The sequence below is a fragment of the Asterias amurensis genome, chromosome 13 (genome assembly GCF_032118995.1).
Source record: "Asterias amurensis chromosome 13, ASM3211899v1".
NCBI lineage: Eukaryota > Metazoa > Echinodermata > Asteroidea > Forcipulatida > Asteriidae > Asterias > Asterias amurensis.
In genome coordinates this window covers 9,427,924-9,452,569 of record NC_092660.1, presented here as the reverse complement: position 1 = coordinate 9,452,569, position 24,646 = coordinate 9,427,924, and the positions used below count along the sequence as shown (strand labels likewise).

At 39.0% G+C, this 24,646-nt stretch overlaps 1 protein-coding gene across 2 annotated transcripts in view; it reads right to left on the bottom strand.

Moving 5' to 3' along the window:
* Positions 1 to 15,758, bottom strand: part of LOC139946165 (sushi, von Willebrand factor type A, EGF and pentraxin domain-containing protein 1-like) — a 40,552-nt gene extending 24,794 nt beyond the window's left edge. Inside the window, exons 1-8 of one of the 2 annotated variants that reach the window (XM_071943786.1) lie at positions 14,499 to 15,758; positions 11,658 to 11,922; positions 6,761 to 6,937; positions 5,885 to 6,049; positions 2,959 to 3,138; positions 2,052 to 2,231; positions 716 to 919; positions 88 to 336 (exon numbers count right to left, since the gene is read on the bottom strand). In XM_071943786.1, coding sequence (XP_071799887.1) covers positions 88 to 336; positions 716 to 919; positions 2,052 to 2,231; positions 2,959 to 3,138; positions 5,885 to 6,049; positions 6,761 to 6,937; positions 11,658 to 11,922; positions 14,499 to 15,230 — 2,152 coding nt within the window. In that variant the 5' untranslated portion in view covers positions 15,231 to 15,758. Of the gene's footprint in view, positions 1 to 87; positions 337 to 715; positions 920 to 2,051; positions 2,232 to 2,958; positions 3,139 to 5,884; positions 6,050 to 6,760; positions 6,938 to 10,515; positions 10,537 to 11,657; positions 11,923 to 14,498 lie in introns of those variants that run through there. The other variant, XM_071943787.1, reaches the window with a different exon arrangement.
* Positions 15,759 to 24,646: the final 8,888 nt, after the last annotated feature.

Here is a 24,646-nt window from a genome sequence, read left to right as displayed (position 1 = left end):
CTGAGAAGAGCAGCAATTGAAAGAGTACAGGTGATGGCGGCGACTCTAGGAGTAAAAGAATAACATGTGAATGAAAGCTTGGCTCACCCATAACTGTGATTACAAAGCTGCAACTCCCACTATTCCCGGCTCTGTCTGTCGCAAAATACGTAATGAATGTCTCCCCGATTGTGAACAACCACGGGGAACGGACAGATGGAGTAACGGTTACTGACGGCACCTCGCCGGAGTTGTCCAAAGTCAAAGGGTCGTTCCAAGACACATTGGCTACGTTGTCGTTTGGATTGGCGTCGATCTTGATGTCATCGGGACAAAGTATGTCAGGAGTTGTAACATCTGTTGTGTAACAACAAAACTGCAATTATATAGCACCCTCGCATGGTGACAAAATCGTGTTTGGAAAGCTTCAAGAGCCCCTCATGAAATACTCTCATAAGAATCTAATAAGAATCTTATAACAATTTTATAAGAATCTTCCAGAATCCTGAGAGCATTCTTTTAAGATTCTTATAAGATTCTTTTAAGATTCTTATAAGATTCTTATAAGTATTTTATATGCAAATTAGTAAGATCTTATAAGAATCTTATAAGAATCTAATTTTACTGACAAATAGAAAACTTTGACGAACTAACATTTTTCTTATAAGATTCTTATAAGAATCCTGACCCTCATTTTTGATTACAAAATCATCACAAATGTTTCACCAATACTTACCTAAGCAAACGTTAGGCCGGTTGGCTTTTTGGTCCCAGGACCCTGATGCTAAGCACAGACGGGTGTCTTCTCTCTCATCCGCAAGACGATACCCAGGATCGCAGACCGTGCGGCATTCTGTCCCAAAAGTCTGTCTCTCTGAACTGCAGGTTCTGGGTAGCAGGGAGGCGTGGGGAATTGACTGTACCGGAGGGCATGTCACAGCTAGGGAGAGAAAGAAATTGAATACTAATAATAATAAATCTTCACTTAGAACAGGCTGCTACCCCAGACATTCTCTCGATCTTTGTAATTGTTTTCAATTTGTAAAGCGCATCAAGATTTCTTCCAGTTATGTGTTGCGCTATATAAGATATTTCTCTTATTATTTTTATTAAAGTTGTAATCATTTGGGAAGGAGAATCATCCGTACTTGCAGCTGAGAAGCTGAATTGTGAAGGACGTGTCTACAAAGGGGTTGAGATGAAGGTACGTATAAAGGTGCCTTTGGCTACCAGCCGCATGACCACAAGGCACAGCCAGAGATCGAAAGTGTTTGATATTTCCGTAGGAGGAAAACTGGAGGGCCAAGAGAAAAACCCTCATGACATGGGAGAGAACCGCACAACTCCACTCACATATGGTCTTTGCCGGAATCGAACCGGAACCACAATGGTGAAAGGCAAGCACTTCACACACTAGCCACCTTTGCAATGTATCGTAGATTAGGAATAAAGTGTCAATTTAACGCTCCTAGTGCCAAATTGTTCAGAATTAATTGAGGCTAAGCAACCGTAATACAACATCTTAAAAGAGATACAAAGGTGAGGTGTCACAGAACATGACTCTGGTGCACCAGACCCTCAAGAGTTATTAGAGAAGGGGCTCGAATCCCTGTCACGACACACATGTCTTTAAGCAAGACACTTGTTTTCCAATTATCAAAGAGTAAATGGCGTGTCATGGCCGAGCAGTTAAGAGCACAGGATTCAAGCTCTGGTGCTTGATCAGCAAATAATTGTAGCCCACACCTTGAAGTAGCCTTCAGGCCTTGTGTGTCTGGCGACTTGCAAAAAAAAAAAAAAAAATTTTTAAATGGTACCTATGAAAGTAGAGGTTGTTGATGTCCATGGTTAGCAATCTGTAAACCAGCAGGGCTGCCGGTGAAGCATATTCCTAAGGAGTTGAGACGTTTCAGAAATGGCCCGAAGAATAAGGGGTAGTTCAAGAAACAGTAAAGGTCCTACTTGGTTTCATACTAAATATGGAACCATAAACTGGCAGCTGAAGTAGCACAGCTGTTTGAGTCTCTATTAAGGAATCGCTCGACATTTTCACCAAAAGTGTTTCAACTTACCTCTACATGCAGAGGGGAGTCCATCCCACATAGCGATTGGCAGGCATCGTCTCATCTTGGATCCCACCAGTACAAACCCCCTATCGCAGAGAGTGGTACATTCCGCATCAAACACGAAGCCTTCCTTAGTGCAGTGGACTGATCCATTTGGAAGCTTCGGAAGGGATGGGCAAGTCTTTACTGCAAAAGAGAAGTTCAAAGAGATGAGATTTTACACAATTTCACGAAGGTCTCATTATAAAAATGGCTTTTTATATTTGAAATCTGGTTATTTTACCTCTTTTATGAAAATATTTGAAATCTGGTTATTTTACCTCTTTTATGAAAAAAGCGTTGAATTTTAAACTAAAATTTGATTAATTTATGTAGGATCCACTTTTGAGTGTATTTTTTTGTCAATAGATCTCAGCACCACCAATAATTGCAATGCTTTGTGTTATCAACAGCTATCAGTTGCTCGTTACCAAGTAATTTTTTTATGCTTATATTTTGAGTAATTGCCAAATGTTTCCAGTGCCTTTAAAGCCATTGGACACTTTCTGAACAAAACAATTAAAAGTTCACATATTTAAAAAACAACTTACAGAGTTTACAGAAGGTAATGGTGAAAGACTTCTCTTGAAATATTATTCCATGAAATGCTTTACTTTTTGAGAAAACATTAATACAACTATCAATTCTCGATTTTCAAGAATTACGGATTTATTTTAAACACATGTCATGACACGGCGAAACGTGCGTAAACAAGGGTGGGATTTCCCGTTATTTTCTCCCGACTCTGATGACCAATTGAGCCTAAATTTTCACAGGTTTTTATTTTATAGTTGTGATACACGAAGTGTGGGCCTTTGGACAACACTGTTTACCGAAAGTGTCCAATGGCTTTAAGCAGCTATTAGGAACTCACCTTTGCATACAACCGGTTCCCCACTCCAGGTAGCATTTTCAAAGCATTCCCTGATAGGACGACCTATCAGCTTAAAGCCTGCCGAACAGCCCATGGCGCACGCATTGTGAACCATACTGCTGCATTTACCAGACACAAAAAAGCCATTTGTTGGCGGAGATAAAGCAGGACACTTCACCACTGTGGTAAAAAACAAACATTTTTTGAACAAATTTACAAAAATACACTTGTGACTTCTTTTCATCGCTAAAAGCTTTCAATCAAATTATCATGGAAACCGATCCCAAAACAAAATCAGGGGTTGGAGCAATTCCGGACTCGGAGTTACTCAAGGCCAACCGGTGTCCAATGACACCAAGGTGTTGCTGTGCCACCGCAGGGTACCATTAGAGCCTATCAGACGCCCAGCGAGAGTTCGTACCCTTGTTCATTGCTTCCTGTGGTGGTGTGTATGCATTGCATCAGTGCCACATTACCTAGCCTTCACTTCCTGTATTACTAGTGTTTGTCTGTGATTTATATTGGTATGTGTTACCCCCGAAAGTAAAGAAGCAAAATCAATGGATAATATTTACCCAATAAATTTTTCCATTAACCCTGTTACTTTATCCATGTCTGTGCTTTTGTTATGCTTTCGTCTCATTCGTACAATTCCTTGAAAAGAATAATTTTATCTAGGAAAAATTTAAAAAAATATTTATCTTACAGATTTCTTCCAAGATCGTTCCGTTTTACTTGTGTTTACATCTTAGGTAGATGGTAGTTTCAGTGTTATGAAGACTTATGTGCACGAAAAACACCTGGGTCAAATTCCACAGAGCTGCTAAAGCAACAAGTTCTGCTAAGCAAAGGTAGGCAGGATACCAGTTACATACTATAAATGGACACGGTATTTTGGCTGGTAACCTTATTCTGCTAGGTATAATGTTATTGTGCTAAAAGCTACTTTTTGTGCTTAAGTAGCTCTATAAATTGGCCCTCTTCAAACAAGATGACGACAAATTTGGGTGGTCCCAGAAAGGTTAATGGAGGCTCACAGGAAGATATGTGTTAGGTGTGATATTAAAGGAACACGTTGCCTTGGATCGGTCGAGTTGGTCTTTGAAAAGCGTTCTGTAACCGTTTCTTATAAAATCGGTATGGTTAGAAAGATGTTGTAAAAGTAGACTACAATGATCTACACAAATATGCCTTGAAATTGCGTGGTTTTCGTTTTACCTCGTCGACAAACACGGTCGGCCATTAATGGGAGTAAAAAATTTGACTCCCATAAATGGCCGACCGTGTTAGTTTGCGACGTAAAATGAAAACCGTGCAATTTTGAGTGATAATTGTGTGGATTATTATATTCTAGTTTAAAACATCTTTCTAACCATATGCATTTTATAACTAACGGTTTCAAACGCTTTTCATAGACCAACTCGTCTGATCCAAGGCAACGTGTTCCTTTAATTGGCCCTTTGAAAAAAGTAGGAACATTTGATCGAGATCAAAGGCTGATGTATATTTGAAGCTTTTATGGACCTTTCAAACTATTTATTTTTTACTAAGAATTTGACTGATAATTTTCAGGACTTGAACTTCACTCCTGAAGGGGCACAGCAAATTTTCCTCTGGTAAAGTGGTTTGAGGAAATTGTAAGTTTGTGTTGGAACTTTGCAAAGGGTACCACAGGCACAACGGCAATGGGAGACTTTGGTACGCTAGGTGGCAGCAGACTTACCAGGTAAATTTCCATTGTTTACGTAGTTCTGAGCCTGCGCACATTACCGAGAACAATGGATTTTTACCTGGTGAGTCTGCTGCCACCAAGTGTCCCAAAAGTCTTCTATTGCTGTGGGTGCCGAGGGTCAATTCAAGGCCTTGTGCCTTGGGCTAATATTCAAGGCTTGTTCACAGTTTCTCAGTAAAGACACGTTTTAAGTCCGGACATTGAGGCCCTGACCCGTATATCATGGTCAAGCACGATGTAAGGCATCCTTGGCCAACACATTAGTCAACGACACCATACTGCACTAAGGTTAAATTAGTAGGTTACAGGATGCTTGCACTAACAACGACCTTTGGAAAAAGACACACCATCATGTCGACTGTCAGTTGACTAACATTCCTTTTGATTCTGAAATCATCGATTGCAAACGGGTATCAAGGTATTCAGTCATTCATTGACTTTATGTATTTGTCAGGACTTTATTCTCACCATCAGTGCCATAGTGCCATCTGGAACTATCTACCACGTAATCTTAGATCTTGTCTCTGTACCACAAAATTCAAATCAGTTCTCAAAACTTATCCTATGTTAAATGTTTTCAGGGACTAATTTTGTTGTGTCTGTTTTCTTGTACAGTTAAAAAAAATTCTTCTGTTAACTTTCAAGGCTCAAGCATGTCTATCTCCTGCTTATTTATCTGAACTTGTTCACCATTATTCCCCTACTCAGAGTTTACGATCATCTCAACAACTACGAGAGCTTCTTTTCATTTTTTATGGCCACAGATCTTTGTCATGCTGCACTATTTCTTTGGAATAGTCTTCCTGTGCATACTCGCCCGGCTAGTTCTTTAAAATGTTTTGAGTCTCCGTTGAAAACTCATTTGTTTAAAGCTGCTTTTGTGTAATCTCCTTATTTATAATTTGTAACTTTCTCTCATTGTATTTTTATTGTTCGCTTTATGCGCTTAGAGGCTTTTCGCATTAGGTGCTTTACAAATGTCTTTTATTGTTATTATTACTCTTTCGTTTTACAATTGCTTGAAATCATTCCCCGAGTAAGATGATTGAAGAATTTACAGTCTGAGTTACCATCTTTTCCTTTGAAATTTGCGAAATAAATCAAGACTTTCCCCCAAAGCAAGAAACACTTCAGCAACTTGTTTACTTCCAGACACTTTTGTTTAATTGCTTTCAAAGATTTTATGACACTTACTTCGGCAGACATGCGTCCCGACTTCTTCCTGGTATCCATTCCTACAAGTGCAGTCCGCCAGACTAATACTTCCTGGTCTGCTGGTGTGGTTCGGGTCCGGGCAGGATTTACACGTACTAATGCCCCCTGGCATAGCTTGGGGCTTGTATGTACCCGATGGGCAAACTGTAGAGTAAATAATTCATATAAGTAGTATTTTTAACTTAGGTGAAAAACCTACAAAATATTCATGAACTAATTGAAGGAAACTCCCAGCACCGGCTGTATATAGTCCCCAGGGAGCTGAGATGGTTTAAGGAATAAAATATGGGTTGTGTCCTTGAACAAGAAATTTTGTCAAAATTACTTTGTCCTCAGATTGGTTGTTAAAGGCAGTGGACACTATTGGTAATTACTCAAAATAATTATTAGCATAAAACCTTACTTGGTGACGAGTAATGGGGAGAGGATGGTTGTATAAAACATTGCGAGAAACAGCTTCCTTGAGAAAGAAGTAATTTTCCGCGAACTTGATTTTAAGACCTCAGATTTAGAATTTGAGGTCTCGAAATCAAGCATCTGAAAGCACACATCTTTGTGTGACAAGGATGTTTTTTTCTTTCATAGTTATCTCGCAACTTCAACGACCAATTGAGCTCAAATTTTCACAGGTTTGTTATTTTGTGCATATGTTGAGATACACAAAGTGAGAAGACTGGTCTTTGACCATTACTAATAGTGGCCACTGTCTTTAAGGCATAGCTCCCTATGTGTTGTGCAACACAAGCTGGTTGTGAAGAAAGCACCTTCCTTTCATGTTTTATAGTGCATTCGAAAAAAATGAGATGTGAACTGTTGTCACTCGGTTGTGAGCCGAGACACAAAACTTAAACTTACGGTGACAACCATCCACCAAGCCGCTGCCATGGTAACCCTGGGGGCATATACACTCGTACTGACCGGTAGTCGTCCCACATCGACATGTCGCTTCTGGATGACAGCAGTAACCTCCACGGGGACACAGGGATGAACACAGTCCCTCATTCTCAAGTATAAAGTCTCCGAGATGGAGATCTAGAGTGGTGATGAGAAAAGGTCAAAGCTCAATGGGGAAAAAAAGTAGGGTTCTCTTAGCTAACGCATATCAGCTTTGAATTGCTTGATGATGCGCGCATATATTGGGTGATAAATGTTTTCACAGAAAACATCAAGAGAAAACCATATAGATTGCACCAATAGGGCTTTTAAAACACCAAGTAGAAAACATTCTGATGACCGTGTTTCAAATCAGCGTGCTTCAGCAAACATAAAAAAATTTGGGGTCTAGAATGCCCCACAGGTTGGAAAAAAACCTGGGGAGAACCCTGAAAGGAGGAGGGAACATTTTTACAAAAAAGGAATATTTGTTAAGGTGATGATATGGGACGGGAGGGAGGGGAGGGGTGTTAAGCCTGGTTCTGGACTTTTTGCATATGCAAAGCGAATTTTGACGCCACAGGGCCGTTTACGCTACAAATGTTTGTGACGGTAACTATGAACTGGACTTGACACCTACAAACCTGTTGTATGCATGCATTTAAAAATAAGTTTTTTATTTTGGCAAACTTGGCTTTACTTAGCAAAAAGGCCAACTAAAGAACATTTTGCTCAACGAAATCAATCATGCGTATGTCCAGACTCCCGGAGTAAAGCTACGGTATTGGACCAAGGTTTATTTGGGTGTCCCTAACCTAGTTACGACCCATGTACCCAGGACAGGTGTTGTTTTGAAACAACTTCACACAGTGTGTAAATCACCTCTACACATCAAGGTCCAAACATCAACAGGAAGATGAAAGCATTAAGGAAGGATACCAGTTACAATTGGAAGTGGAAACCGGTTGGTAAACATGGTAAAATAGCAACCCTGACAGGGATTGCCGGATCTGTCTACCTACTGGGTCAAACGGTTAATTAAAGATATGTAGGTAAGGTGAGAATTTGTTCCCAAATAAAGAGTTTAAAATTGTGCTTATTGCATTTACTTTCACAACAAATATTTTCTCCATTTTAGTGTTGTAAAGATTCACGAAGCTATAGGCTGTATAAGCCCTGGTAGGACTTCAGTGCCACTGTAACGGAAAAGTCTAATCTGGGCTATATAGACCAAGTAACTGGGGCCGCTGTACTCCTCTTTAAAATTGTTACTTCGACTGTTCTACTACAAAGGCAAAATACGTGTTTCCCTATGATTCAGGAAATTGCGGTTTTTCCGCACATCAGCTTCAAAAACTGCCAAAGTTATGAAAAAGACATGATAGGCCCTATAGGAAATTTGCAAGAAAATTTTAGTGCTAAAAACATCGATTTTGAGCACAGAAATTTATTAAGAGTGTAATATTTCTTCTTTGACACTATTGAGAAGACATCAGGCTTTTTGTCAATTTTTTTTATCAATCATGTCTTTTTTATCATTTTGGGCAATTTTTTTAAGCAGATCAGTGCAGAAAAAATCATCTATTAACAGACAAAACAGTAGGCCCTGTGATTATGTCATTGATTATGTAATAAATTACTGAATATTAGTTTCTAAATAAAGGCCATCTGTACATTATCTAGACCCAGTACTTGGGCGCTGCTGTACTCCTTTAAATGTTAAACTAATGCAAGAACAATCTTAGTTGTGATAATGTAACCCTCTTCCCGATGGGGGTTACGTTATCGCAACTAGTAGGAACCAAGAAATCTAAAATAAAAGGAGTACACAAAACAATACCCAAGTTAGAGCACTGTCAAGCTATATATGTGTCTAGTTCATTATCGGTGAATCTGCTCTGGTTAAAAAAAAATAGTTTTATCAGAAATATTGTCAAAAAGTCAAGGAAATAGTGGAAAAACTTTCCGTATTCTGCCTTCCATTTTTTACAAAAAGGAATATCTCATTTTAGATAAACAAGTAGTTGCGATAACACAACCCTCCTCCTCGCGGCCGACAGGAGGAGGGTTATGTTAACACAATTTTATTTCATAGCTAATAAAAAAGTGCGGGCAGGATTCAGAAGAAAAAAAAAACCATTCCCCCCCCCATATCCTGCCACCACTGTGAGTGTTAATACTGTGACCATGGAGAGGCCTCCATGCTGTGACCACTTGTTGAACAAGTTGAAGTTGTTCACTAATTTTTACAAGTTTTTATTTCATAACTAATGAAAAAGTAGCAGGAAATGTTTCCAAATAAGGAAAAGTTTCCGTATGGCGCCACCACTTTTTCATTCGATATGAAATAATATAGGAACTTATTTACCTGATTGATATATCCCTTTTTGTAAAAATGAGTGAAAAAGTGGTGGCGCCATACGGAAAGTTATCCCCAAATAAAACCAGTACACGTCAGTTACACGTCAGAGGGTACAGTTCATCCATAGTTCGTCCAAATCTAATGCCAAAATGTTTTGATATAGTGCAACGACAATCCGACAACGCGCAAAAACATAACAAAATGTAAACGGGTCGGCAGTCGGGTGCACATGTAGCGCGGACGTGTATGCGGACGTGCAGTGTCTGTGTCATGTGTGTGTATCACTTCTTTAATTAATCTTACATAGATAGGCCTATTCTTCTCTGTCTTGCAACTAACGGGGCATTATTGTTAACTCGATCGTTCTACAACAAATATGCTAGCAAAAAGGGTCGTTTTATTTAATACAAATGTCACTACATACCTGTTTTTGAGAGCAGACGACGACCTGACAACCGGTTTGCCAACAAAACGCCGCAATTGAACAGTGCTTGGTACCCTTTTTCTCATTGGTTTAAATACGAATTGCAACGCACCATATCTAAAAAACGTACACGTCTGAGCACCCGACTAAATCATAACAGCTGCAATAAGAAAATGGTACTACGTGGCGTATATCGCGGTCAACGCCTAGCTCAAGCGATTACCAGCTAAAAGCAGACAATAAAAATAACTTATTTTCAACCGGTCATTTTGAATTAAACAGCACGTGCAAAATCTTAATTATTGGAAAGGGTTTGAAAAATGTTTAATTAAACGGAACTTTTGATAAACGCCCATCCCCTACAGTCTTCAATTACTCCATTAGGACATTTATATCGACATGCGAAGCAAGCCCGAGTTTTTGCCAACGACGGTCGAGAAAAAAAGAAGAAAAAAGGCCAAAAACACACCTAGCCAAAGTTTATAACAATGTTAACCAGATATAAAATTTTAAAATTGCAACCAATCATCGGAATGTATTTTCTTTTAATGAAAGTTTTACACAACATCTCAATTGAACTTACGGCTGTCCATGCCAGTGCACTAAAAAGGTAAAAAACATGTGAACATTTCACATTTTGGTTGTCACGTACCCTTTTTTTTTTTTTTTTATAACATAACGAAAACCGCTTAGACCCTTACAAAAAGGGTCTCTTGAATTTCCTGCACGTAATCATTTTTCGATTGCAGCCACCAATATAGCTTACTTTGAAGCTTTCGCGCAAAAGCCTTACATGCGTATTTTCTCGACGTATTATAAGCCCTCAAATTTGCCTACCCGTATGAACAGTGTAAACCTTGTTGTCCTTTCACACGTGGTACAGTCTCCACAACCTTGCTGAAAATGAGCAAGCGGGACCCTTGCTAAATTGCTGCGTGGGGGTTTACACACCTTCTTAGCTAAGCGGCAATAACTTGTCTATACCGGTACGTCCCCAACCACCTTCCGCGCACAATACCTTGTAGCAGGCTGATGAAAACAAGCATACTCTGTTCTCAGTGGCACTTTGTCCAAGGCTGTATACAATCAGTAGAGATGGCTAGACGGGACGTCAGATCTGACTAAATGGCTTATCATGTTCAGATAGGACTCGTGTAATAATTCCAATATTATGTTCGGCAGACAGGGCAGTGCTCCTTTACAGTTCACTGTCCGAGCGGCCAGAGACTTTTGATGGAATTATTATTAAATCTGTGTGGGTAATAATAATGAGATATCTGGCTTGAATTAGGGGGTCAAGCAGCAGCGATGATCACATCAGCGCAGAGCAGTCGCCTATCTACACCCCTACCTCCTGGCGCATACTCAATAATTAATACATTTCTCCAAGAAGAATTTGAAACTTTGCATGGTGGGAATTACGACATGGACAATATTATGCGGTAACACTATGTCATGATTATCTCTGAATGAGTTGGGGTGGTTCTGAATAGTTTCAACTCGACGTTTCGATCAGTATGCTCTGATCGTGCTCTCCATAAGACGATCAGGGCGTACTGATCGAAACGTTGAGTTGAAACCAACGGTTCTTTTCAGAACCACCCAAACATAATAATGACACGGTGTTACCGCAAGCTTTTCCATATAAATTTCTCCAAAGTGCATTGTACTGGAAGCTCAAATTCGTTGATATCCTAGAATGGACCATTCCACATAAGAGGGAGGAACCGAGTTCCATATCTCATTTATTAATATTTGAGACATGAGTTAAAATAAGAACTTTTAATTAGAGAATATATTCCACTACTGGGTAATTCAATGACTCAAACAATCTTAAACAATAACTGGGCTTTTAAAAGAAGTCACTTAAAATGTAATACATTATTGGGAAATTAACACAATATTTTATTGGTATCACATTGGCCATTTTGCTCCATTTGGATAAATTCGGAGTGTTGCAACGCCCATAAAAGGGTGTTGCCATGCCATAAAAAGGTACAATTGAAATTAAGGAAATAAATAAATTATTGGGTAACCAATGAACCCATATTATTCTAGACATTTTATGGCCACGATTAGGCCACATCTCTTACCCTCGTGCAAAGCTCTCCTCGCGAGAGCTTCAAACTCCTCAAAACTGTCCAAGATGTAGCAATGGTGCAGCTTTGGCTCAGACGCCATTGCCCGCAACTCCTTCACGTTCCCGTTCTCGATCCCAAACGTGAATATTTCCACCCCGTGATTGCGGATAAGGTTCTGAGCTATTGGACGGGGGTCGCCACCGTTGGAGTACCCGTCCGTTATGAGGAATACAGCCTTTGTGGCGTTGGGACGGGCCCATTGGGAAGTTAAAACTTTCTGTGGGATTAGGATCAAAAGTATACTTGAAATATACATTGTGTTACTATGAATTACCTAAGGAAATTTTTGTTAAATATGTGATAAAGTGAAGGTACTCTCATAAGACTATTGCCTTCAAAAACGAAAAATATTCACTATTCTTATGTTTGTACTATGTTTATCCCTCAAGAAAGATTATTTCAAACTTGTCCATAGGAAATACAAAGTAAAGTATTACGTATACACGAAAGGCAAACAAATCAGTCGTTTATAAAAATATAAAAATTAAAAGTATTTTTGTAGTGCAAGTTTCTGGCATCATCTGTTATGCCTTTTGACAAATCTTTTTTACAAATCTGTAATAGTTCTAACATGGTTAGTAATATCCATGGTTCCACCAAGATACTGAGAAAACACAGGCCTAATATCATTCAGCTCTATAGTGTCTTTTGAGTTAGTTTAACCAAGAACCTGTAATAGTTTTACCATGGTTAGTTCTAATCATGTTCTACCAACATCAAGATCACATGGTGTCTTTGGGGTAATTTAACCGAACTGTAAATTAATGGTACAGTAATTCTATTACCTCATGGTTATACCAAGATCCCGAGAGAGAAGATCAAGGTTCAGATCAAAGTCGTGTACAATTTGTAAATATTGCGTATTTCATTTCCGTTTACGAGGCGATGATATGTCAAAGTGTTGTTGAAGAATTCGTAAACATAATCCCTCCGGACCACGAAAATAGTTCTACAAATTAAAGTGAAGTTAGATACCCGTTGATATTAAATGGTTTTTCCCCATAGGGACCGGTAACTTTGTTGGTTTAACCCCTATTTCAATTAGTATTGCCTAACAGTTCTTGTAACTATAATGGTTATATTATTTACAGATTTGCAGAAAATATAACTGAGTATAAAACAACAACAAAACTGTCTGAGTTTTGTTCCAGTTATGTAAGTGACGTTCTCCTTATTTACATTGAAAGCATTTTTAGCTTTAAAAAAGACAATTCTGCAAAAGAATTGATTTTCAAGCAAGCATTTTCATTGCCGTATTTGATGAGTTTAGAGCTAGATTGCTATGGAATAATATGCCCATAAGAATAACCCTTTAATAATTTAAACTCTGACACCGAACACACTTCGAGGACCATCACTGTCAAACTTGTTTACAGGTAACCCAACTATTGCATTGTGATACTTTTCAAATAAGAAAATACAGGAAAATGTGGGGTTTGGATGGGCGGGGGGGGGGGCTGGCACAACAGTGTCGTTTAAGTTTGGATATATTGAAAATGTTTACAGATACGTCATTTGTTTAGTTTTAAAACCAAGACAAAACAATGACATATACTTCGAATGATAAAACATATATTAATAAACAAATGAAACACCGCTTACCAATCGAATTGTGAAGATGCAATGCATAACAGTCAAAATTGCATTGCGTTTCGACTCTTTTCAAATCGCGCTCAGAACGCGAGTTTTTTTGTTCAACCACTTTTTGCAAAATTTGAATTAGCGTGTGAAGAAAGTTTTGAAATCTTTGGTAATTGTCTAAGCCCAACATTATGCATAAAATAACAAAACAGTGAAAATTTTGAGTCAATTGGTCATCGAAGTTGCTAGAGAATAATATTTATTAAAAAAAACACCCTTGTTGCACAAAGTGTGTGCTTTCAGGCATAACTTGAGAATCTATTTCTAAAGTTTCTCAAAAACTTTGTGACCTCAGAGGGAGCCGTTTCTCACAATTTGTTTATATCAACAACTTTCCATTGCTCGTAAGTTTTTGTGCTAACAATTATTACTTTGAATAATTTTAAATAGTGTTCAGTGCATGCCTTTAAAACTAATAAACTTCAAATGGGATCATTATGCAATAATGTGTGGTTTTGTTTTTATGCCAAAGAAAGCATATCACAAAGGAACTATACCAGCAACTACCCGATCCGGCTTGGCAGCAACTTGGTAAGAGTTTCGGGAAATAGACGGGGAAACCGATGATAAACTTCTCAGAACATTTTTGTATGCGGTTGTGAAGTAGGGAGGGGTGCTTTCATTGTTTAGTTTTCCAATTCGAGCCTCGTATTAGATTTATAGATTTGAGTAAATATAGTGAAACGACGTTTCGATAAATTTGTTGTGGGTCTTCAGGAAGCTTGCTCTCTGCTCGTTGTCAATATTTTAGAAGTAAATGCCATGTTTAATTGTGGGGGTATAGACGATGTGACGTGTGACATCACATGTTTACAAAAGAGCCAAAGAGCCTCGACTTCCTGCAGGCAGGATTTGTACACAGCTCAATTGAAGAAAGCATCAAATCTTATACTTTATGGAGATTGCACTGTCTAATTCTTATCAACTTTTAATACGATGAAAGGGGGCACATCTCAAAACTTGTCCAGCTGTTACTTTCATAACTCTTGGATTTATGTGGAAATTATGACACACTACATTCCCAGAGGACGTGTGTAGTATCTTGCCTGCCAGAATACTCAAAGAATGTACAAGGTCACACTTATTGTAAACAAAGTTCACATGGTCATGAAGAGTGGGACCTTTAGTAAAAGAATGTTTAACAACACTCACCTCAGCTAGTACAAAAGCGCCTCGAGTAAAAGTCCCACCTCCCACATACGTAATACTTGGCAGCTCAGCGCCAAGCAAGGAGCATTTATGCTTGGTAACATTAGGTTCGCTCAGGTGGTCAATGTTGACCACAACACGATGCCGAGAGGCAAATGTAATTACCGCCACCCTGGTGGCCCATTCGGCCACCTCGAACCCAGCAAGGAGTTTCCGGACAAACTTCAGTTCGTTGAAGAAGTTCGTGATACCAACGCTGGACGAGCTGTCCACGAGGAAGACCAGATCGACCTTACCGTTGGCCGTTCCCCGGAGTTTCTCCACGTGGCCCTTCAAGACCTCGGCGCTGGACATGTTGGAGCAGCCGGCTCTAGCCTCGGCGTACGATCTCCTCAGTAAGACATTCACATCAACAGTTTCCCGAAACTCAGCTATACTAGGATTCTCAATGTATGCTTCGTCCGTTGCTCTCACTGTTCTACCTGAATATGTTAACGGTGTTGGGAAAGAATTTGTCTGGTTGTCGTTGTTTCCAAGCGTAGAATTTGTTAAAAGTTGAGCATTAGTACTTTGGGTTCCGTTACTGTCGGTGTTGATATACATTGATTGACCGCCCGGAATCCAGCTGCATATAAATAATAACATTAAAGGCACCATGACTTTCAGTGGTCGTGTATTTTCTCTCCTCTTGTCCGCCGCCGGAGCAAAACAACTATTCACCTCACCACCATCCATGCCGAGTTCTTCTTAAAAGTGTTACCAGTAGAGGCCTACCACACCGAGCAGCCAGGACATGACATTTTGGCCTTGGTGTCCATAAACAATAGTATTAATGTAGACACGACCACCACCGGGTTTTATTTACACAGCCCGTGGGGGGAGCAGCCTCGAAACGTCCCACGAACTCCTCCTCGTTGGACACTCGACACCGCCTTTTGTTTAATTCCCCGGAGTGCCAATTTCTTGGGCAACGATCAGCTGACAAACTCACAGCTCCATTCACAACTTTGATAGATCATACATTATTATTAAATCATTGTTTGGAATGTCGGTTGGCTATGATGTGTTTGCACCAGGTCACAGGAATAATATTGTCACACAGGAAGAAATAACACTTAAATGTATTAGCGTTAGGCTATGGTGGTTTTATAATTTATCTTGATGGACGGGAGAAACTGCTGTAGATCACGCATCCAATGCGACATGTGCGCGCGTCGCTCTGGTTAACCTTCGCTTCAAGTCACTCTTTAGATTGCACAACAGTACATGAGAACCCGCGCTTGACCCTCTACACTTCCACAATGGATTGGAGATTAAACGTCGCGTGCTGCAGAAACAGATTGTGACTACTCCAGAGAACTGGGAAACGACCTCGTCGTCTTTCCCACATCGGGTTATCAAGTTTCTCACACTAATAAAGGAAATCAGTTTTCCTGCTCATGGCAGGGTTGTGTCCACATTCTTTTGCCATAGTGTCGAATCCTGTTCCTTATCATTTTATCAACTTCCCTCTCTGTCACTTTTAAAGTTACATTCAAATTTAACCCACCTTGATTTCAGGAAGATATCTTTAAGCAGGTCTATCTCCTCTCATGAACCAGGATCGATAAAACCCTAACCTTCACAACTTATAGAAGGGGGGAAGGTAATAGTCGTTATCTCTCCCTCTTAACTTGGGTTTTTCTTTTCAGAATGTAAGAGAACAGCTGTTTGTGTTAATCAATGGATGTGCCGTGACTGGTTATTGAACCTCTACGAATGCGAAGCATGCAAACATACCGGGAAAACAACTTGGGGTATCCTATAATGACTTTCGATCCTTCCCGTATTATTTAGTCCATGGGTCAGACCAGATTGGTAACCACCCGAGGATTATAGCTCATTCTGACTAGACTTACAAAGTGGCAATTTTATTACCACTAAAGCTATCACCCTGGGATTGCTATCACATCAAATTTACCATCCCTAGACACAGACCTTTCAAAAAATGTTTTTAGATTTTGCCACCTCAGGTGATATTGGTCAAAATGTTTGCCTCGCCCATGGATGATTGATTTATACGGTCTTATCATCGGTTTGGTAAAATACACCAAGCGAAAAAATGGTATTTGAAAATGACAAAGGGCGTGTATCCCCCTTTAAAGTATACTTGTTGACAAAACACTTCCGTGCCTCTTGCAGTTGCAGTTGGGGTCATGGAGGTGGGATGTTACACTCTGCTTGTTTGACACTATTCTTGCGAAACCAGGTCTCAGAGGTTATTAACTTACCTTCGAGACCTGCTTTTTGACATGGGGATGAGTAAAAGAATTTCAAAACAGAACTTTTATTATGTAATGGGATTTTTTTCTTTTAATACAGGGCGGAAGAATAGTAAACATCCGAGACCTGTTTCTCGACATGGGGATGGATATAGGAGTTTCAAAAGGAACTTGTATAATACAAAACTTGACTGCTTCGAGTGCTATGGCTTAAAGGAACACGTTGCCTTGGATCGGTCGAGTTGGTCTTTGAAAAGCGTTTGTAACCGTTTTTTATAAAATGCATATGGTTAGAAAGATGTTGTAAAAGTAGAATACAATGATCCACACAAACATGCCACAAACTTGGCCTTCGGCCTCGTTGGATATGGGACGCAGAAGCGCTATATTTTTCCGTATTCCACTCGCGCTTGTATGATAACTTATATAGACTGTGCAAGTCTCGCGCGGATTTGAACTTCCGGGACCATTGTGGTCCCAACCTTATGGAGTTTTACGTTGGGGAGATTTTGTTTCGTCCATTACTTTAGTTGAATGTAGTTTATGACCATAAAAATGACATATGTTGTTAAAAATGTAATACTAATTAACATCATATATGAAAGTTAAAATAAAGTCAACATAATAACGAAGAAAAACCCATATTTACACTTGACCTCAGGTCAGGTTACTTGGTAAAAATTAAGAATTTGTGCCCATCTCCGATCACGAAACGTACACAGACGCTTGTTTTGGTCGCGCGGGGTGAAAAGCTTTTTCATTTGTCGTTTAGGCGTCGGCTTCCTCTTTAAACTGCGTCATGCGTTTATCTAACGCCCTTGCGATCATCGTGCGTCTGCGTATAAACCAGCTGTGAGTAGTTTCACATTCGGGCGCACATTTACAAATGGGTTTCAAAAAATTTAAGATCAAACAAACATCCTTGTCCCAGAGTTTTACTTTCGTCTATACATTGACTTTAACCGATAATTGTGTTTGTTTAAAAAGCTAAAACTAATTTAAACAAGCTCTATAGGGTATTTTTGTTGTTCAGATTCAGCATTAAGAATAAATTAAAGCAAAGATTTGATTCATAAAAAAAATAAAGTTCTTCAGTTGTCGTGTTTTCTCGCTCCGGTGCGCGCGAGACTTTCACAGTCTATTGTCATTGGTTTAGAGCGCGTCACATGATATGTCTTAGTTTTACTAGACAACGGCCGTGTGTGATATTGCATTGCGCTATAGTCCGAGGTGATCCCAAGAGGTTTTCCCCTAGGCGAAGCCGAAGGAAAATAGAACGCTCCGGGTATCACCTCGGGAGTCATAGTTTTAACCATTGCACGAGTAAAATGTAGTGTCATGTAATCCGAAAATGGTTACAGATTATTAGTTTATCATCCTCGTACACGAAACGGACGTATGTGTATACTGCACGCCGTGTGATAGTCTTCGGGGAGTCATAGTTTAAAGGAACACGTTGCCTTGGATCGGACGAGTTGGTCAAAACAAAAGCGTTTGTAACCGTTTTTTATAAAATGCATATTGTTGGAAAGATGTTTTAAAAGTAGAATACAATGATCCACACAAGTTTGCCTTGAAATTGCGTGGTTTTCCTGTTACTGTGCGAACTAACATGGTCGGCCATTTATGGGAGTCAAAATTTTGACCCCCATAAATGGCCGACGTGTTAGTCGACGAGGTAAAAGGAACACGAGCGCGCGTGTGATAACGTATTTATCTTCAAGTAAACTTGGCGCGTGACATAGAACACACAAGACGCATGGTAGTGATATTAGCCGTGCAATATTATACAAATATTGACTGCTTCGAGTGCTTTGGTTAAAACTATGACTCCCGAGGTGATCCCCAGAGCGTTCTATTTTCCCGAGGCGAAGCCGAGGGAAAATAAAACGCTACGTCCCCAAACGCGTCTGCGTCCCCATATCCAACTCGCTGGACCTGTTTCATGACATGTGGATGTAAGCCTCTTTATGCATAAATCTAGAAGAAAAACATACTCTCTAAGCAATTCTGATTCATATAAAATGTATCGTCTATAATTACGAACTGCAAAAACCAGTCAATAATTCAGCAAAGGTTTTTATTATGCACTGGGCGGGGGCTCAAGCCCCCCCCCCCTTGGGTGCGCCTTTGATTGTGCAGCCTATTGTTTTTGCAAAGCTTCGATGACGGTTCACTGCAATCTGAGCGGTTGGCCTTCTCAAGACACAGAAAGATCCAGTGAGTCTAAACGAACTTGAAAAAAGATTTTGGAAAGTTTGATGCTCCGTGACTTCAAATCCTTTGAGAATACCAGATGCCAAGCTCGCATTGGATCTCAGTCCGAGGTTAAAATGATGTAATCAGGAATCTCGGTTGAAATTATTATAAATATGCCAATACACGGTCTATATAGTGTCACGTTCATGGTTGAGAGAATGTCCAATGTTCCAAAAATTGACCAGGGCGTTTCATTGATTAGAGCATTCCATGTGGTGAACCCGACCTTTGGGACATTATCGGCCGTAAACTGCATTCGGAATAATAATTATGAATTTCCACTATACTTCACTCAGGTACTATGGGGATGTATAGTAAGCCTACGAGATAAGCACTTGCCATTTGTCCACATAGTGTGTGTACGCCTACGGGAAAATTCCGTAAAATATCGACCGTAAATACACGGAATTTGTTCACAATGTCCATCAATAGGTAATTTCTTTATGGTAGCCTGGACTGAGAACCAGTAAGGAGGACCAAAATTACCACTGCAGTCTTTTGGGGGCAGAATGGGCCTGTAAAGATTTTAAAAGTGTCGCTTGGTGGCGCTCTGGCACGTGTCTTCTTGTTTTGTGGTCTTCTTTTGTGTGTATCTCTAGTCTTGGTTCCAAGACCATTGGTGTTGCGCGGTCACACACAACCAACGTTCCGATTATGCACGGCAAAAACTGTTCAAGCTTGTTATGAACGAACGCTAGCGGGCGCTCTGTTTCTCTGATTTACGGATCTCACAATGTCCTGGGCTCGTCCGAAACGGTAGATGTTAGTTTCCAAACGCCAGGAGTCGATCGTTACACGTGAAAAGGATCCGAAATAACCACACTGTTAAGAACGCTTTTAGACTTGACCAAGTCCGTGCAGCATTTCTCGTGTTGCGAGTGGATGGGACCCACTGCAGGGGTACATACGTATCACTCTCCACGTTGCAAAACTTCTCAACACAAACGTACGTTATCAATTAAGTTAAGGCCAATCAAAAGACTGGTCCATTCCCTTTCAGTACACAAGAGATTCATCTAGTTCTGCTGATTTTAATATTTAAGACCGAGAGTCCCCCTAAATTGCTTCATATACTGTGGCAAGTCACTTTGCCGTGCGTACAGTTTAAGAATTCATTTTATCATAGTTTGATAAAGCTCCATTGTATTTATTTGAGATTTTTAAAAATTAAAGACCACGCGAGTCCCTTTGCAGCATAGGCTACTGTGCGTGTGTAAACAACGTTCACCGCTGTGCGCACAGTTTAAGATTTCATCAACGCCACGGGTCGATTTGTAAAACGGTTTATCAATACGTTATCATTCAAATTAGACCAATCAAAGACAGTCATTACCTAAACAAAGCATTCATGTAGCATTACTGATTTTATTACTATTTTATAAAGCTCCGTTATATTTATTTCAGATTTCTGAAAATTACACACCACGAGTCCCTTTGCAGCATACTGTGCGCGTGTATTACACTGCTGTGCGCACAGTTTAAGATGTCATCAACGCCACGGGTCGATAAGTAAATCGGTTTATCAATACGGTATAATTCAAATTAGACCAATCAAAGACTGTCATTACCTAAAAAAAGCATTCATGTAGCATTACTGATTTTATCATAATTTTAAAATTCTCCATTATATTTGTTTCAGATTTATGAAAATTACATTCCACGAGTCCATTTGCAGCATACTGTGCGTGTGTACTACACTGCTGTGCGTACAGTTTACAATTTCATCAACGCCACGGGTCGATTTGTAAAACGGTTTATCTATATGGTATCAATCAAATTAAACCAATCAAAGACTGCCATTCCCTAAACAAAGGATTCATGTAGCATTACTGATTTTATCATAATTTTATAAAGCTCCGTTATATTTATTTCAGATTTTTTAAAAGTACACACCGCGAGTCCCTTTGTAGAATACTGTGCGCGTGTATTACACTGCTGTTCGCACAGTTTAAGATTTCATCAACGCCACGGGTCGATTTGTAAAACAGTTTATCAACACGTTATCATTCAAATTAGAGGAATCAAAGACTGTAATTACCTAAACAAAGCATTCATGTAGCACTACTGATTTTATCATAATTTTATAAAGCTCCGTTATATTTATTTCAGATTTTTGAAAAGTACACACCGCGAGTCCCTTTGCAGCCTAATTTATCTGTGTACATCGCTGCTGTGCGTACAGTTTACAATTTCATCAACGCCACGGGTCGATTTGTAAAACGGTTTATCAATACGTTATTATTCAAATTAGACCAATCAAAGACTGTCATTACCTAAACAAAGCATTCATGTAGCCTTACTGATTTTATTATTATTTTATAAAGCTCCGTTATATTTATTTCAGTTTTCTGAAAATTACACACCACGAGTCCCTTTGCAGCATACTGTGCGCGTGTATTACACCGCTGTGCGTACAGTTTAAGATTTCATCAACGCCACGGGTTGATATGTAAATCGGTTTATCAATACGGTATAATTCAAATTAGACCAATCAAAGACTGTCATTACCTAAAAAAAGCATTCATGTAGCATTACTGATTTTATCATAATTTTAAAATTATCCATTATATTTGTTTCAGATTTATGAAAATTACATTCCACGAGTCCATTTGCAGCATACTGTGCGTGTGTACTACACTGCTGTGCGTACAGTTTACAATTTCATCAACGCCACGGGTCGATTTGTAAAACTGTGTATCTATATGGTATCATTCAAATTAAACCAATCAAAGACTGCCATTCCCTAAACAAAGGATTCATGTAGCATTCCTGATTTTATCATATTTTTATTAAGTTCCATTATATTTATTTAAGATTTTTGAAAATTACACACCACGCGTCCCTTTGCAGCATACTTTATGGTGTACATCACTGCTGTGCGTACAATCAACGATTTCATCAACGCCACGGGTCGATTTGTAAAACGGTTTATCAGTACGTTATCACTCAAATTAGACCAATCAAAGACTGTCATTACCTAAACAAAGCATTCATGTAGCATTACTGATTTTATCATAATTTTATAAAGCTCCGTTATATTTATTTCAGATTTTTGAAAATTACAAACCACGCGTCCCTTTGCAGCATACTTTATGGTGTACATCACTGCTGTGCGTACAGTCAACGATTTCATCAACGCCACGGGTCGATTTGTAAAACGGTTTATCAGTACGTTATCACTCAAATTAGACCAATCAAAGACTGTCATTACCTAAACAAAGCATTCATGTAGCATTACTGGTTTTATCATAATTTTATAAAGCTCCGTTATATTTATTTCAGATTTTTGAAAATTACAAACCACGCGTCCCTTTGCAGCATACTTTATGGTGTACATCACTGCTGTGCGTACAGTCAACGATTTCATCAACGCCACGGGTCGATTTGTAAAACGGTTTATCAGTACGTTATCACTCAAATTAGACCAATCAAAGACTGTCATTACCTAAACAAAGCATTCATGTAGCATTACTGATTTTATCATAATTTTATAAAGTTCCGTTCTATTTATTTCAGATTTTTGAAAAGTACACACCACGAGTCCCTTTGCAGCCTAGTTGCCTGTTTACACCGCTGCTGTGCGTACAGTTTACAATTTCATCAACGCCACGGGTCGATTTGTAAAACGGTTTATCAATACGTTATCGATCAAACGAAGCCAATCCAAGACTGTCATTACCTAAACAAAGCATTCATGTAGCATTACTGATTTTATCATATTTTTATAAAGATCCGTTATATTTATTTCAGATTTTTTAAAATTACACACCACGAGTCCCTTTGCAGCATACTTTGTATGTGTACTACACTGCTGTGCGCACAGTTTAAGATTCCCTTTGCAGCATACTGTGCGTGTGTATAACACTGCTGTGTGTACAGTTTACAGTTTAAGACGCCACGGGTCGATTTGTAAAACTTTTTATCAAAAGGACCCGCCCTTTGATGGTCCGTCGATTATGTCGTCCTACAACTTACACGAATGCAGAAAAAAAATTGCTGGTGATGGACCGGGAGCAATGGTTTTCATGTATTCAATTTCAAGTAATGAAACAAACAACTTCACTTATATCTAAACTGAAGACACGCTTGGTTTAAAAGTTGTTTCCTTTATAATGTAAAGGCAAACACTCTTCACACCTTGGCAGTTGAACATCTGCCAAGATTTCTGTCACACAATACAAAATCAGGTCTTGGTCAGTTTCCAATACATGCCCCCCCCCCCCCCCCCAATGAATAAATGTAGGTTTCCTCGGTCAAATTTGGCAAATGAGCAGTGGAATTAACTTTCATGCGCTGGAATTAAAGCTGTTTTGCCTCTCCAATTGTGACTGCGTTTCAAATTTAGAATTCGGCCCTTCAATTTCGTATTGAGTCGAGTTATTAAAATTCCTTTAGCACATCATTTTAGCGTATCGTCATTCTTTTTCGAGACACACAAGCTTGAAGAAGCGTCTGCGAATTTAAATGCTGCTTTGTTGAATTGTTAAATTGAATGACGCTGTCCCCGCAGCATTACAGTTTTTGACTAATCATAAAAACGAAATTACCCTTTTCAGTAGCTTTCGATTTCGCGCGAATTAGAACAGGTTGTTGATGGTTAAATTGGCTGCTAATTTGCCGAAATTGACCAAGAAAATCTATTAATAAATAAATAAATAAATAAATAAAATAAACAAATAAAATATATAATGAGTAAGGTATAAATGGCCTTAGCTTTCGATCCAAACAGGACCTTCTTCGGAGGCATAAAGTACAAAAAGAATTAATAAATTAATTTAAAAAAGAAAAAAGAGAAAAAAAATTAACACCGTATGGGCAGGGGTGTGATAGGTTGTTGACATCGAAAATAAACTAATAAAAAAATCAATAAAAATAATGTGCAAAGCGTGAAGCTTGCGAGCGCGAAAGCATCCGAATGCGAGGCATTCTTACACTAATTTTCTTTGGTTTTGAAAGCCCACAATCTGGGGTGTTTCATGTGGTTTTTATCTAAGTTAATTTTCTCATGAATTTTATCTTAGTTATAAAATCTATTAATTGGAATAAAAGAGAAAAAAAGAGGATTAATCACACCCTGGTAATGAAAATATAATAAAGACAATCAGATTTAAAAGAAAGTACGGAACAGTTGCCTACAATTTTTTTCAGTCAATTTTAGGCCATCACGACAAACAAAAATAAATCGTCTGCTTATTTGACAAAATTGAGTGTCTTCACTAGTGACATTCATACTATCGCTCTAGATATATTATTTTTTACAGAGAAATCAGCAACTACCTGATTTTTCCCCCACATGTACTTATGGTAGTCCCGAATAACATGTGAAAGTCGTCAATGGTAAAACTTGCAAAGTACGAGTTGTTATAATTATAGAAAAAAATTATTGGAAAACAGCGCCCTCTATTGGTCGAAACTGGAGAACTGTGCACAAACTGTACAAATGGGCAAATCACCATGCACAAAAGAATTGGGAAATTATTTAACTGTTTCGTCCAATTGAGTGCCTTGCAGTCCTTGATAGCCGGTCTGTGCTGGCTTACTCACTTACATCATAGATGAAGGACAGCCTTCCTCTATGCTTTATCAAACCAAAGTGTTTCTGTGTCGTATGTGAAAACATTACTTCATTCC